This window comes from Lemur catta, chromosome 16 (assembly GCF_020740605.2).
Source record: "Lemur catta isolate mLemCat1 chromosome 16, mLemCat1.pri, whole genome shotgun sequence".
In the NCBI taxonomy this organism is placed as follows: Eukaryota; Metazoa; Chordata; class Mammalia; order Primates; family Lemuridae; genus Lemur; species Lemur catta.
The window spans coordinates 8,610,141-8,622,671 of record NC_059143.1 but is presented as its reverse complement, the minus strand read 5'-3'; the positions used below and the strand labels follow the sequence as shown (position 1 = coordinate 8,622,671).

At 40.9% G+C, this 12,531-nt stretch overlaps 1 protein-coding gene across 1 annotated transcript in view; it reads right to left on the bottom strand.

Annotated features, from left to right (window-relative positions):
- Nucleotides 1-9,799: 9,799 nt before the first annotated feature.
- The window catches only part of LAMA1 (laminin subunit alpha 1), a 117,859-nt gene continuing 115,127 nt past the window's right edge, over nucleotides 9,800-12,531 (bottom strand). The window contains exons 63-64 of the mRNA XM_045527610.1: nucleotides 11,103-11,325; nucleotides 9,800-10,150 (exon numbers count right to left, since the gene is read on the bottom strand). Coding sequence (XP_045383566.1) covers nucleotides 9,990-10,150; nucleotides 11,103-11,325 — 384 coding nt within the window. The 3' untranslated portion in view covers nucleotides 9,800-9,989. The remainder of the gene's footprint in view (nucleotides 10,151-11,102; nucleotides 11,326-12,531) is intronic.

The window sequence follows — 12,531 nt, the reverse complement described above, 5'->3', positions numbered from 1 at the left end:
AGCCTTTCCTCTAAGATTAGGAACAAAGCAAGGATGCCCATTTTCATCACTTCTATTTTTAACAGCGCACTGGAAGTCACAGACAGAGTCATTAAGCAAGAAAAAGAAAGAAATGACATCCAAGTTGGAAAGGAAGAGGTAAAATAATCTCTTAACAGGTAATATGATTTTATATGCAGAAATCCTAAAGATTTCACAAATAATTGTTACAACCAATGAATAATTTCTAGCAAAGTTGCAGGGTACAAAATCAACACGTAAAAATCAATTGCATTTCTTTTTTTTTATTTTTTTATTAAGTGTACAGGTGTTTTTATTACATGGATATCTTGTATAATGCTTATATCAGGGCTTTTGGTGGGCCTATCACCAGAATGGTGTTCATTGCACCCAATAGGTAAGTTTTTATCACACACCCACCCTCCTGCCCTCCCCCTTCATTGGTTTCTCAAGTCTTTTATATCACTATTTAAAATGGTTCATTTTGTATATATCACATGCATGAAGCCACCACCACAATCAAGATAGTAAGCAGTTCCATCATGCCAAAAAGTTTTCTCCTGCTGTTTTGTAACCTATTCCTTCTTTCACCCTGACCCAGGCATTTTCTAGAATTTTATACAAATATTATATAGTATGTATTTTTGTATAAGGCTTTTTAAATTTCAGCATAATATTCCTGACATTCATCCATGTCATTGTGTGTATCAGTAGTTTATTCTTTGCTATTGCTGTGTAGTATTCCATTCTATGAGTATACTATAGTTTATTTATTCTTCTGTTGATGGATAGTTGGTGTTTCCAGTATTTGGCTACCACAAACAGAGCTCCTACATGTATCCATAAATATTTGTGTAGACATATATTTTTATTTCTCTTTAATAAATAGCCAAGAATAGTTTCTTTGGGACATATGGAAGGTGTATGTGTATGTTTATAAGAAATTGCCAAACTTTTTTCCAATGTGGTTGTACCATTTTACATTTCCATCAGCAATGTACAAGCCTTCCAGATGCTCAACATCCTGGCCAACACTTTTAGCCATCCTAGTAAGTATGTAATTGGATTTCCTTGTGGTTTTAATTTGCATTTCCCTAATGACTAATGGTGTTGAGCATCTTTCTTATGTTTATTAGCCATTCATATTTCTTCTTTTGTGAAACATCTGTTCACATATTTGGCTCATTTTTATTTGGGTTGTTCATGTTATTGTTTAGTTATAAGATTTCTTTCTGTGTCTGGGCATAAGAGCAGGATGGCTGGAAATGAATTCCCTTCATTTTCTTTCATTGGAGAATTTTCTTATTTCACCTTTATTTCTAAAAGATATTTTCATGGGCTGTAGAATTCTGGGTTGATAAGCTCTTTTCTTGTAATACTTTAAACATGTGGTTCTGCTATCTTCTGGCCTTCATGGTTTCTGTTGAGAAATTTACGGCTGTTGAATCATTATTTCCCTCTGTGTAATGTGTGCTTGCTTTTCTATAGGTGCTTTCAAGAATTTTAGTTATCTTTGGATTCAGAAGTTTGATTATATGTGTCTAGGCATTGTTTTCTTTGTGTTTATTCTGTTTGGAGTTTGCTCCATGTCTTGAGTCTGTAAATTTATGTCTTTTGCTATATTTGGGGAGTTTGGGGCCATTTTTGCTGAAAATATTTTTTGTGTTTCAATCTTTCTCCTCTCCCTCTGGGACTCCATTTACACTATGGTAGATCTTTATATGGAAACACCGAGGTACCTGATACTCTGGGCTTATTTTTTCTATTCTTCATCTCTCTATTTGGTAGATTGGATACATTTTACTCTTTTACCTTAAAGTTTACTGATCCTTTATTTTACCACCTTCATTCTGATGTTGAAGTTATCAGGGATTTTTTTTTTCACTTTAGCTATTATGTTTTTCAGTTCAATATTTTTCACTTGGTTCCTTTTTATATTTTTCATTTTTCTGTTGAAAATTTCTGTAGGGCCTGGCACAGTGGCTCACACCTGTAGGATTACACCTGTAATCCTAGCACTCTGGGAGTCTGAGGTGGGAGGATCGCTTTAGCTCAGGAGTTTGAGACCAGCCTGAGCAAGAGTGAGACCCCTGTCTCTACTAAAAATAGAAAAATTAGCCAGGTGTCATGGCACATGCCTGTAGTCCCAGCTACTTGGGAAGCTGAGGCAGGAGGATCACTTGAGGCTAGGAGTTTGGGATTGCCATGAGCTAGGCTGGCACCATGGCACTCTAGCTCCCGTGACAGAGTGAGACTCTGTCTGAAAAAATATATATATAATCATTCCATTCAAGTGCTTTTTTCCCAACCTTATAAAGCATAGATAAAATAGCTCCTTCAAAGTCTTTGGGAACTCCCTCTTGAGATTGGCATTTGATGATTGTCTTTTTACCTTGAGAATTGGTTCCATTTTCCTGGTTGTTTGTATGCCGAGAGATTTTGAATTGTATCTTGGACATTGTGAATGTCGCACGTTGCAGACTCTAGATCTGTTGTAAGTCTCTGAAGAATGCAAATGTTTTTTGTTTTAGTCAGAAATCAAGTATGTGATGTTCAAACTGTAAGTTCTATCCCACCTTCTGTGGTTATATGAATTTAAATACACACATAAATGTATACCTTTCCACTTAACTTTGGGAATTGCTATATAACAATCAGCAGGAATTCATGGATTTGCCTAGTCACTTTGTCAGCTTAGGATTCTTTCCCGTGTCCCTCCCACCTCCCTGATTCACTCAATTCCAGCATAACACCTAATAAAAGGAGGAAAAACTGTTCCTTTTTACATTAGCTTACTAAGAAATGCTTTCTGTAGTTCACTTTTGACCCTAGCCAGATCCAAAACTTTCCCCAGAGTCTTCATCCAAGTTTGAATGTTTTTTTCCAGCAAAACTTGAGTTTAGCCTGCCAGATCACTTTTCTACTTTTTCTCTTGTCTTTTTCACTCACCCTTCGTAAATCCCATGTTCAATTTACTCAGACCTCAAGGGTGCAGAATTACATTTAAACCACACAGCATTAATCATGCTCACTAGCTTCGTATCTGTACCCAAATCCTGCTCACCTATCTAGTCTAGATGGCAAAGCCTCCAATGCAGCCTCTGGTGTGAGTGTGTCTGCTCTTCACAATCTCCCACCTGTTGACTGATGTCCTCTCCCGAATGTTCTCTCTGAACACCTAACAGGGACACAACTTAGCGTTGTTCCATTTTTATCAAAGCTTTTACTATTTTGTATTCACATCAGACAATCATCTTTGGGTTTTGAAAACATGCTAAAAATTAAATTATTGATTCAATGCTTGATGCATATAATGCTTTGGCTAAAATAAATTGCCATAAACTTTACTCTTTCATAGCTATGTGAACAGAGACCACAGCTCTTCCGTATTCACACTGGAGCTCATGTTTTAATACTTTATAATTAAACATTATGCATCACATATACAGAGAGAAGACAATATCATTTCAAAATTGTTCCTCAGAGAGGAAAAAAATGATTTTCCATTATGTTCTCATCCAAGCCTTTGCTTCAAGACAGCTGCTATAGGTCCCCTTGGCAGACCCTGAGAGAGTTTGAAAGGAACGTGAGCTATGCCTTTGTCACCCTGTGAAAAAATCCCCACAGTTTTGACATTTCAGAATATATTAAGTTGAAAATTTCACTGTGTATTACGAAAACTGTTAAGCCTATAGAACTTCTTTTGGGAATATCTTGCAAAAGAGACTTATTCTGCCATTTGTTTTATGCTTATTAGGTGGCTCAGAGGAATTACATTTGCAGAGGACTTCTGAAATTTATAGGAGGAACTACACTGCCGAAGTATTTTTTGAAAATAAAAAAAGACTAATATTCAAACAACAATTATTTACTAATATCCTCTCCCAGGTCCTCTTTATATAAGCTCTGGGAGAAGTGCCCAAGAAACCTCCTACAGAACACAGACCCTCAAGGAGCTAGAGGGTCTTTGAGGAGCACGTCCAGTCTGAGGGAAATGGAGCGGAGCTAAGAGCCTTTAAGAGCCATAGCAGGTCCCCAACCAGAGCTGTCAGGGCTGCACAGGGCTATCCGGGAGGACCAGCAAAGGCGTTGGCAGGTGAAGACGTGACTACACCCAGTAAAACAGAGATGGGAGCCACACGCACTTGACATTTGTGTGATATTTCTGAAATTTTGAAAATTATAAGAAACATTAATCTGACAGAGAAAGACACCTTCAATACAATACAACTTCAAGAAGAAAAGAGAAAATGGTTATCACAGGGTACTAGGAGATGTACCCACCTTCACTTTGCCTTTCTTTGTAGTCTGAGCTAAGAAGATGACCTGATGCTTCCCGTTCGCTTCCTTTGGGCATGAGGAACTGTGCTGGACTGTGCCCGTCCCACCAGGAACAAGTGATTCTGAGGCTGATATGTAAATAACAAAGTTTGTGGTTGTGAGAAGGGTCCTGGGTCGGGTGCAGGGCAGAGCATCACTCAGGTAGGGACTGAAGAATTGTCTCCAGTGACAATTCCAAGCAAGTGAGAAAAGCAGGTAACAGTGTGAGAAGGGAGTTTGTCATGGCTGAAAACACACAGGATGTCATGTGACATTTTAAAATATATAACCAGCCATTAAAGAGTTTCCACTGGCAGTAAAGAAAGGAGCATTGCAGGCACAAAGTATTACTGTCGTTATAAGAAATCTAGTGGGGACTTCCTTCTCTCTGCATCACTACTTCTCTGGTCTTTTCAAAAACTTATTACCTTTAGAAAATAAAACATACAGTAACTGAAACCATTTGCAGAATACAACAGAAGTAAAATGTTGACTGAGATGCTGAACCGCTATCTTGTGGAAGCACCTCCACCCAAACCTAGCAATGCCTAGAAAATGGCACACACATTGCTATGCAGTGAGAGTTTCCTAGCGAGTTATAACGCCTTGGCTGTGGTCCTAAGGTCCATCTCGATGTTTCCTCAACCAGGACTCAGTGGTGATCTTGCCATGCCGTGGAGACCAGCACCCAAGTCCTGTGGCCGTTGGCCAACTCTTCTGCTCATCTGACCTCCATTCCTCTCGGGCCAACCAGCCAGGACATCTCCCTTCAGATGCTCTCGCCATCCTCTCAAACCCGACACATTCAAAACGTACCTCACAATTTCCCCCAGCGTAGCTCTCCTGCTCTTGGAACCACTACTCTCATTGCCCCAAGTTCTCCACTGAACCGCACAATCTTTTACCACCTAAAGTAACATATGCCCGCAGCCTCTCCCATTCCTGTACAGTCCTTTGGTCCCCACCACTGCCCTGGTCACCAGCCACCCCTTAATTAGTCTTGCTCACCCAGCTGACTGAGGCTGCACTCTCCAGCCAGTTTGTGATGTCACATGCACCACGGCAGCCCAACACTCCCTTGATGGAAAATCCGGATGCATCCAGGCATCGTGTCTAGTCTTTGTTCTACTTCCTTCTTTGCTGGGCTCTCCGGTCAGGCTCTGTCCACTCTGTCCTTTCCCCCCTCAACCCTTTACTCCCAACACTGTCCCTGCTTGGAGCTGGGCAGTCTGGACCCACGTGTCTTGCTCCCACACCCCCAGGCCAAGCACGGCCATGCTAGGGAAAACACCTTGCAAACTGGGCTGCCTCCCATAAATGCTGCTGCACATTCTGCAAAGCCTAGTTACAGCGGCCTCTTTAAGCCTTCCCAAACCTATCTCACAGCACTACAGTTTAGCCCTTGATATATGTTCTAAGGTAAAAATACAGATGCCTCCTGGTGCCAGCAATTCTAATACATCATTTTATTTATTTATCCCATTATCTGGTTCAGGCACTAAATTAGTGCTTAATTCATAAACCTGTGTTGATATATGGATGCTCTATATTCAATCAAGTGTGTATCATTCTCATTACAATGCACTAGTTTAGAGATGGCAGCATAGGCAGACAATATAGGAAAATCAATAATATATAAATCAGATTTTAAACTCCAGGTCAAAAAAATAGCAGCCTTTGTTTTAATTTTTTGTAGTGCCTTTTCTATATTTTTTATTATGAAGTATAACATATACAGAAAAGGTTATTGTCACATATATGCACTGTTGAATAAATAATTATAAAGTGAACCTTCATGTAACCACTATTCCAAATGCATTAAAGATTCTTAACCACGAGTTCACTGACACTTGCATGAACTTCAGGGAATTTGTGAAACCTCTATAATTATAGGCAAAATTAGGGGCTTTATGCATTTTTCTCAGGAAAAGAGTTTAGAACTTTTCTCAGAACCTTGAAAGAGCTCCTCTTAAATTTTAAATACTCATTAGAGCAACAGGGTAAAGACCTGTGACTCAGTAGCTGTGCAGTCTGTTTTTCTCTCTGAATATATTTTTTTCCAACTTTATTGAGGTATAATTGAGAAATTAAAATTGTGTATATTTAAGATGTACAGCATGAGGTTTTGATATATCTATACATTGTGAAATGATTACCACAATCAAGTTAATTAACATATCTATCTTTTCACATAGTTATTTTTGTGTGTGTGTGATGAGGACATTTAAGATCTACTGTCTGCAAATTGCAAGTCTACAATATGGTATTATTAACTGTAGTCACCAAGCTCTATATTAGATATTCACCATGGCATCCTTTGTTTTCAGGGCTTTGCCATATAATATTATAAAATTGTATTGGACCCTCTAAAGTATTTTTTTGGTGAAAATACTTGATTCAAGGGGTTTAAAACTGGTAGTGTGAGGGAGGTCATAGCAGAGTCTGGCATTCTTTCATCGTTCTGTTGCTTTTCACTTTGAAATTTGTGATTGCCAACCCACCATCACCCCTTCCTCATCCAGTATGAGTTTTAGAACCACCAGCCTCCTTGTAATATCAAGATACAATGAGAATATCAGCCCAAATTACAACTTCACAGAAAATGGAAGAAAAACTGGAAAGATGGACAAAGAGCCAGTTAAAAATTTACCACATGCAACACAGCAAAGGAAGTAATCAAAAGAGAGAAAAGGCAATGTATGGAATAGGAGAAAATATTTGCAAATATATATCTGATAAGGGGCTAACATCCAAAATATAGAAGGAACTCCTGCAACTCAATAACAATAAAAACAACCCAATTAGAAAATGGGCAAAGGACTTAAATAGACATCACAATGGTATTTTAATAACCACAAAATAGAAGCAACCCATGTGCCCATCAAGGTATGAATGGATAAACAAAATGTGGCCTATACATGCAATGGAATATCATTCGGCCTTAAAAAGGAAGGGAATTCTGACACATGCTACGACATGGATGAAACTTGAAGACATCACATTAAGTGAAGCAAACCAGTCACAAAAGGAAAGTAAACCAGTCACAAAAGGACGAGTCCACTTATTTCTGGAGTGGTCAGATTCATAGTGACAGAGAGTAGAACTGCGGTTGCCAGGGGCTGGGGGAAGAGAGAATGGGGAGTTAGTGTTTAATGGTTACAGAGTTTCAGTTTTACGAAATGTAAAGAGTTCTGGAGCTGGATGTCATGATGGTTGCACAGCATTATGAATGTATTTAATGGAACTATACACTTAAAAATGGTAAATTTTATGTTATTTCTATTTTGCAACAATTAAAGAGAATAGTGCTAGACTAACAGGCAGACTAAACAAGGACTTGGGGCACCAAAAATAGGTTTTAGAAAAAAATCTGATATTTCAGTAAAAGCATCATAGGAAAAATATGACCTTCAATGGACTTTGTTGCATGTTCTTTAAGATGTAGATTTATTTTAATTTTGAATCATTTGACACGAGGGAAGGGGTATCATAATTTTTTTATGCCCCTGGGGCCTCTAAAATTGCCAGATTAGCAAATATTAATAAAAAACACAGGATACCATGCAATATTTAGGGATACTTATAATGACAACATGCTCACCGGGTTTGTCTGAAATCCAGATCTAATGGAGGCCTGTGTTTGATCCGGCACACTGTCTCAGGGCCTGAATCCAGCCTCGCTGCCAGGGTTAGGCACCAGCTTGAGGCCTCACAACCAGAGTCAGAGCTGGTGCCTGACCTGGAGCCTGTGCCCTTCGCCATCACGGGGAGAAATCTAAACTCAGGCTGCTCTACTCTGGAGGAGAAGTGGGTGTTCCCTTAAGGGGATCCCTTAGGAGAGGCCTCGTGAACCCCTGTGACCATGAAAGCTCTGCGTGTGGGGCTGGGGAGCTGGAAGTCCAAGGCAGCCCTACAGTCTGGGGGCTCTGTGTTGGTTTCAGTCACTCTCTCACCCAACATGGCGGACCAAGATCTGAGATGTCAGAGCCCTTATCTCCCGCAGCAGCTGGTTTCCACATGAACATGGACAGAAAGGCCACCCGAGGCACAGCAAGAAGTCCCTTGTCCATGTGTATTGCAAGTGCACCTTCCGAACCCAGCCGCTCAGGTGAGCACCTGTAGTCTGCAGGGGTTTACATTCTGCATAGTGCACGGAGCTACAGAACAAGCTGCACTTCCACAACGGGAGGCTCTTTCTCTGGGGAATATCTTCATGCAGATATTTAGTTGGGAAGGAATTACACATTTCAAATACATCTGACAAGATGTGCAGATCATCACGAGAGTTCAGAAACATAAGCAAGGTATGGAGGAGGGACAGGGACGCAGAGCATAGTTGCCTTCCTTGTTTGTCACGTCAAAATCTCTCACAGACATGGGTGTTGGGAAAGCGGGCCGTGGCTAAGCCCTCTTGTCAAGTAAGCATTTGAAAAATGGAAGCATTTTTCTGATGCATATGGGACAACAGCCACTGTGACCCCAGCCATGGCCACAGAGCAGAACTAAAATGCTTGCAGAGGGGACCAAATGTGACTTCAGAAATCTGGGTTTACATTAAAAGAATATATCTATGTGGTTTTTACATTTTCCTCCTTTTCAAATTACACACATTCTCCCAGAAAATGTAGCTGATTAAGGTAAACTATTTCAGACGGGGAACAGTGTGGCTCACACCTGTAATCCTAGCACTCTGGGAGGCCAAGGCACGAGGATCACTTGCAGTCAGGAATTCGAGACCGGCCTGAGCAAGAGACCCCATCTCTACTACAAATAGAAAAATTAGACTGGCGTGGTGGTGCATGCCTGTAGTCTCAGCTACTCCAGAGGCTGAGTCAGGAGGATCGCTTGAACCCAGGAGTTTGAGGTTGCTGTGAGCCATGATGATGCCACTGCCCTCTAGCAAGGGTGACAGAGTGAGACTCTGTCTCAAAAACGAACAAACAAACAAAAATACCTCTAAATGTTACAGCACCAGCTCTCAGGAACTAATTCCACTACCAATCTCCAATTATAAAAAGAAAAAAAGGGAAACTGTTTGATTTCAAGGGGCGAAAATAAAATTGACAATAAAGGAAAAGCTAACTAGTGATGGCATCTTTTTTGTGTGTCCTGCAAAATGTGCTGTTAGGTCGGGTCCTGACAGAACAAGGATGGGTCCAGCTGAGGCTCCGTCTCCTTCCACTGTGCCTTGCGCCTCCTACAACTCACCGAGCCTCACAGCGCACACAGTTGGCGCCTCTTCTGGAATGTAACCAGTGACATTACTTGTGTGCTGTAGAAATTGGAGTTTCTTAAAGTTTTCATAAAGAAATGAAAGCCTTCATTCTCTGCTCTAATCTATTGTAATCTGTCGTGATACTTTATTTTTTTAAAAGCTCAAATTGAAAACCAAAAAACTGTCAAGTAATCAATAGAACATTCAATGTTTGCAAAGATTCGTTTTTAAAAAAACTTTAAAAAAGAGAGCCAATGAATTCAATTTACGTTTCAGACTATTTAATGGAGGTATTTGTTGTACATGTGGTTTTAGTTTAACAAACACAACATATCTCTCTAGAAACACTTAACCTGAGTCGGAAATGAAATCTGAACCGAAGAGATTTTAATTCACAAATGCAAGTCTCCTCAAGATATTGGCAATAGTTCCAACTGAGGATTGCGCCTGAAGTTCAGGACTCAGTCCCGGGACAGGAATGAGGGAAAACTCCTTGTCGCTCGAAGGCCCTGCTGAGGTCGTAGTGCTGCACCTGGGCGCCCTTGGCGAATGCAAGCTTGCGCAGGCAGCCCCGGAACGAGGCGCGGCTGCTCAGGCAGTTTTGCTTGACGTCGGCTGTGCAGGAAGGAAGACAAATCTTGCTTAATTTTGTTGACATGACATCGGTAGTACAGTAAGAACACAAATAATCTCAGGTGGGTTCTCCATCAAAATTAGAAGAATATTTCTCACACGTGTGGCTTTGGTGAATAGCAAAAGTCATCGAAAACTTTTAATATGTGTGGCCGGGTGCGGTGGCTCACGCCTGTAATCCTAGCCCTCTGGGAGGCCGAGGCGGGTGGATCGCTCAAAGGTCAGGAGTTGGAGACCAGCCTGAGCAAGAGCGAGACCCCGTCTCTACTAAAAAAATAGAAATAAATTATCTGGCCAACTAAAATATATACAGAAAAAAATTAGCCGGGCCTGGTGGTGCATGCCTGTAGTCCCAGCTACTCGGGAGGCTGAGGCAGGAGGATCGCTTAAGCCCAGGAGTTTGAGGTTGCTATGAGCTAGGCTGATGCCACGGCACTCACTCTAGACCGAGCAACAGAGTGAGACTCTGTCTCAAAAAAAAAACAAAAAAAAACTTTTAATATGTGATAATTTTAAGGCATACAACACATGTTTACTCGTAACAATTCCTTGGAACATCTGAAATGATAATTCTAACCTAAAATGGCCATGAGCGGATGAGCCACACGCTTGTTCCGTAAAATGGTTACCCAGTCCTAAAAGTCACTGATTCCCAAAGGAGTCATCTAAGACGGTTCACCTCAGTGAAGTCATCCAGCCTACTTGATGTCAGACCCCACCTTCTCGAGGTCTTACCTAATGATGAGCTTGTAGGTGTAGATTAAGTTTCCCAAGAATTCCCAGGTATTTGAAATAGCTTTTGTAAATGACAAAGCGTTTGCCACCCAAACCATGTATCTTTCGCAATCCCTATTCTACATGCATCTGAACTAAGACGTCCCCCAGGGGCAGTGCCCCTTAGACGTGGAAGAGCAGGGCAGATGTCCGTACTTACCGGGATAGCCGCCAACATAAATGGGGTTGTTGGTGTCCGCCGAGGTGGACTGGGTGTGTGGGCTTTCAGCACCAACTGCATTTCCATCGACAATCAGAGTGAGGCGGTGTTTGCTTTTGTTAGCGTGCAGCGTGTGCCATCTCCCATCACAGAGCACGCTGGCAGCCCTGGGCTCGTATGTGGCTGTTATCCTCCCAGCACCATTGTTGACATGAAACAAGAGCTAAACAAAGCCAACATATCTTGATGAGTTTTTCCATATTTAAGGAACACAGTGCATTTGTATAGTAAGTGCTCTTGGAGTGGATAAAATCACAACATTCTTTTAAAAAAGAGAGCTAACTATGAAAAACAAACTATAGTTTTGGAAAATCACCTCTTTTTTTCTTTAAATTTTGACCCTTTTACTTATTATTTTTTTTTATTTCAGAATATTATGGGGGTGCAAACATTTTGGTTACAAATAATGCCTTTGCCTTGCCCAAGCCAGAGCTACAAGCAGGCCCATCCCCAAAGGAAAAATAAATAGCCTCTTAAATGAGTCAGATGTTCACCCATTCCCCAAATTTCAGAAAGTGCAAATGGCCACCTCCATGAGGACAAGCCCAGCCAGCTGGCACCCTTAAATTAGTGATTCATTGTCAAGGCATTTCAGGACATTTCAGCAGTTACTGGGCGTACTGAAGCTGTCAGTTCATACTAATTGGGAACATCTCTGAGGGGATATTAATATTTACTCACTCCCTTCTCCCCAAGCTGCAGATGCTCTGTGGCAGAGAGTGGTGACAAAAAACTCAGAATGTGACGGTACTTAGAGATAGGGCCTTCAAAGAGGTGATTAAAGTGAGGTCACTAGGGTGGCCCAAATCCAACCTGACTGTGTCCTACAAAGAGGAGAGATTAGGACACAGAGATGGGGACACAGGGAGAATGTGGCCATCTGCAAACCCAGGAGAGAGGCCTCAGAAGAAACCACCTGGATGACACCTTGACCTTGGAGCTGGTCTCCAGAATTGTAAGAAAATCAATTTCTGTGGTTTGAGCCACCCAGTCTGTGCTACTTTGTTCTGGCACCCTGAGCAGGCTGAGACGGGAAGAATTTCAAGTGCACTGTTGGAAGGTTCTTATGCTCTACGTGGAGCTACTTGGTATTATTTCAAGGAGGTCTGCGACAAATTAAAGATATACATTATAAACCCTTGGGCAGCCACTAAAAAAAGTTGAAAAAGAACAATAAATAAAAGGGCAATAATAGAAGTAAAATATATAATATACCAGAAAATCATATTTTTTTTGCAGCTATTACACTTCTGATAACATTTGTTTAGATGTCACATAAAAATGTGCAAATAGATGCAAAATTTTTCAAAATTCTTTTAAGGTACAAATGAGGGAAAAAGTTGGCTACAAGTTCCCGTCTAGAGAGGCA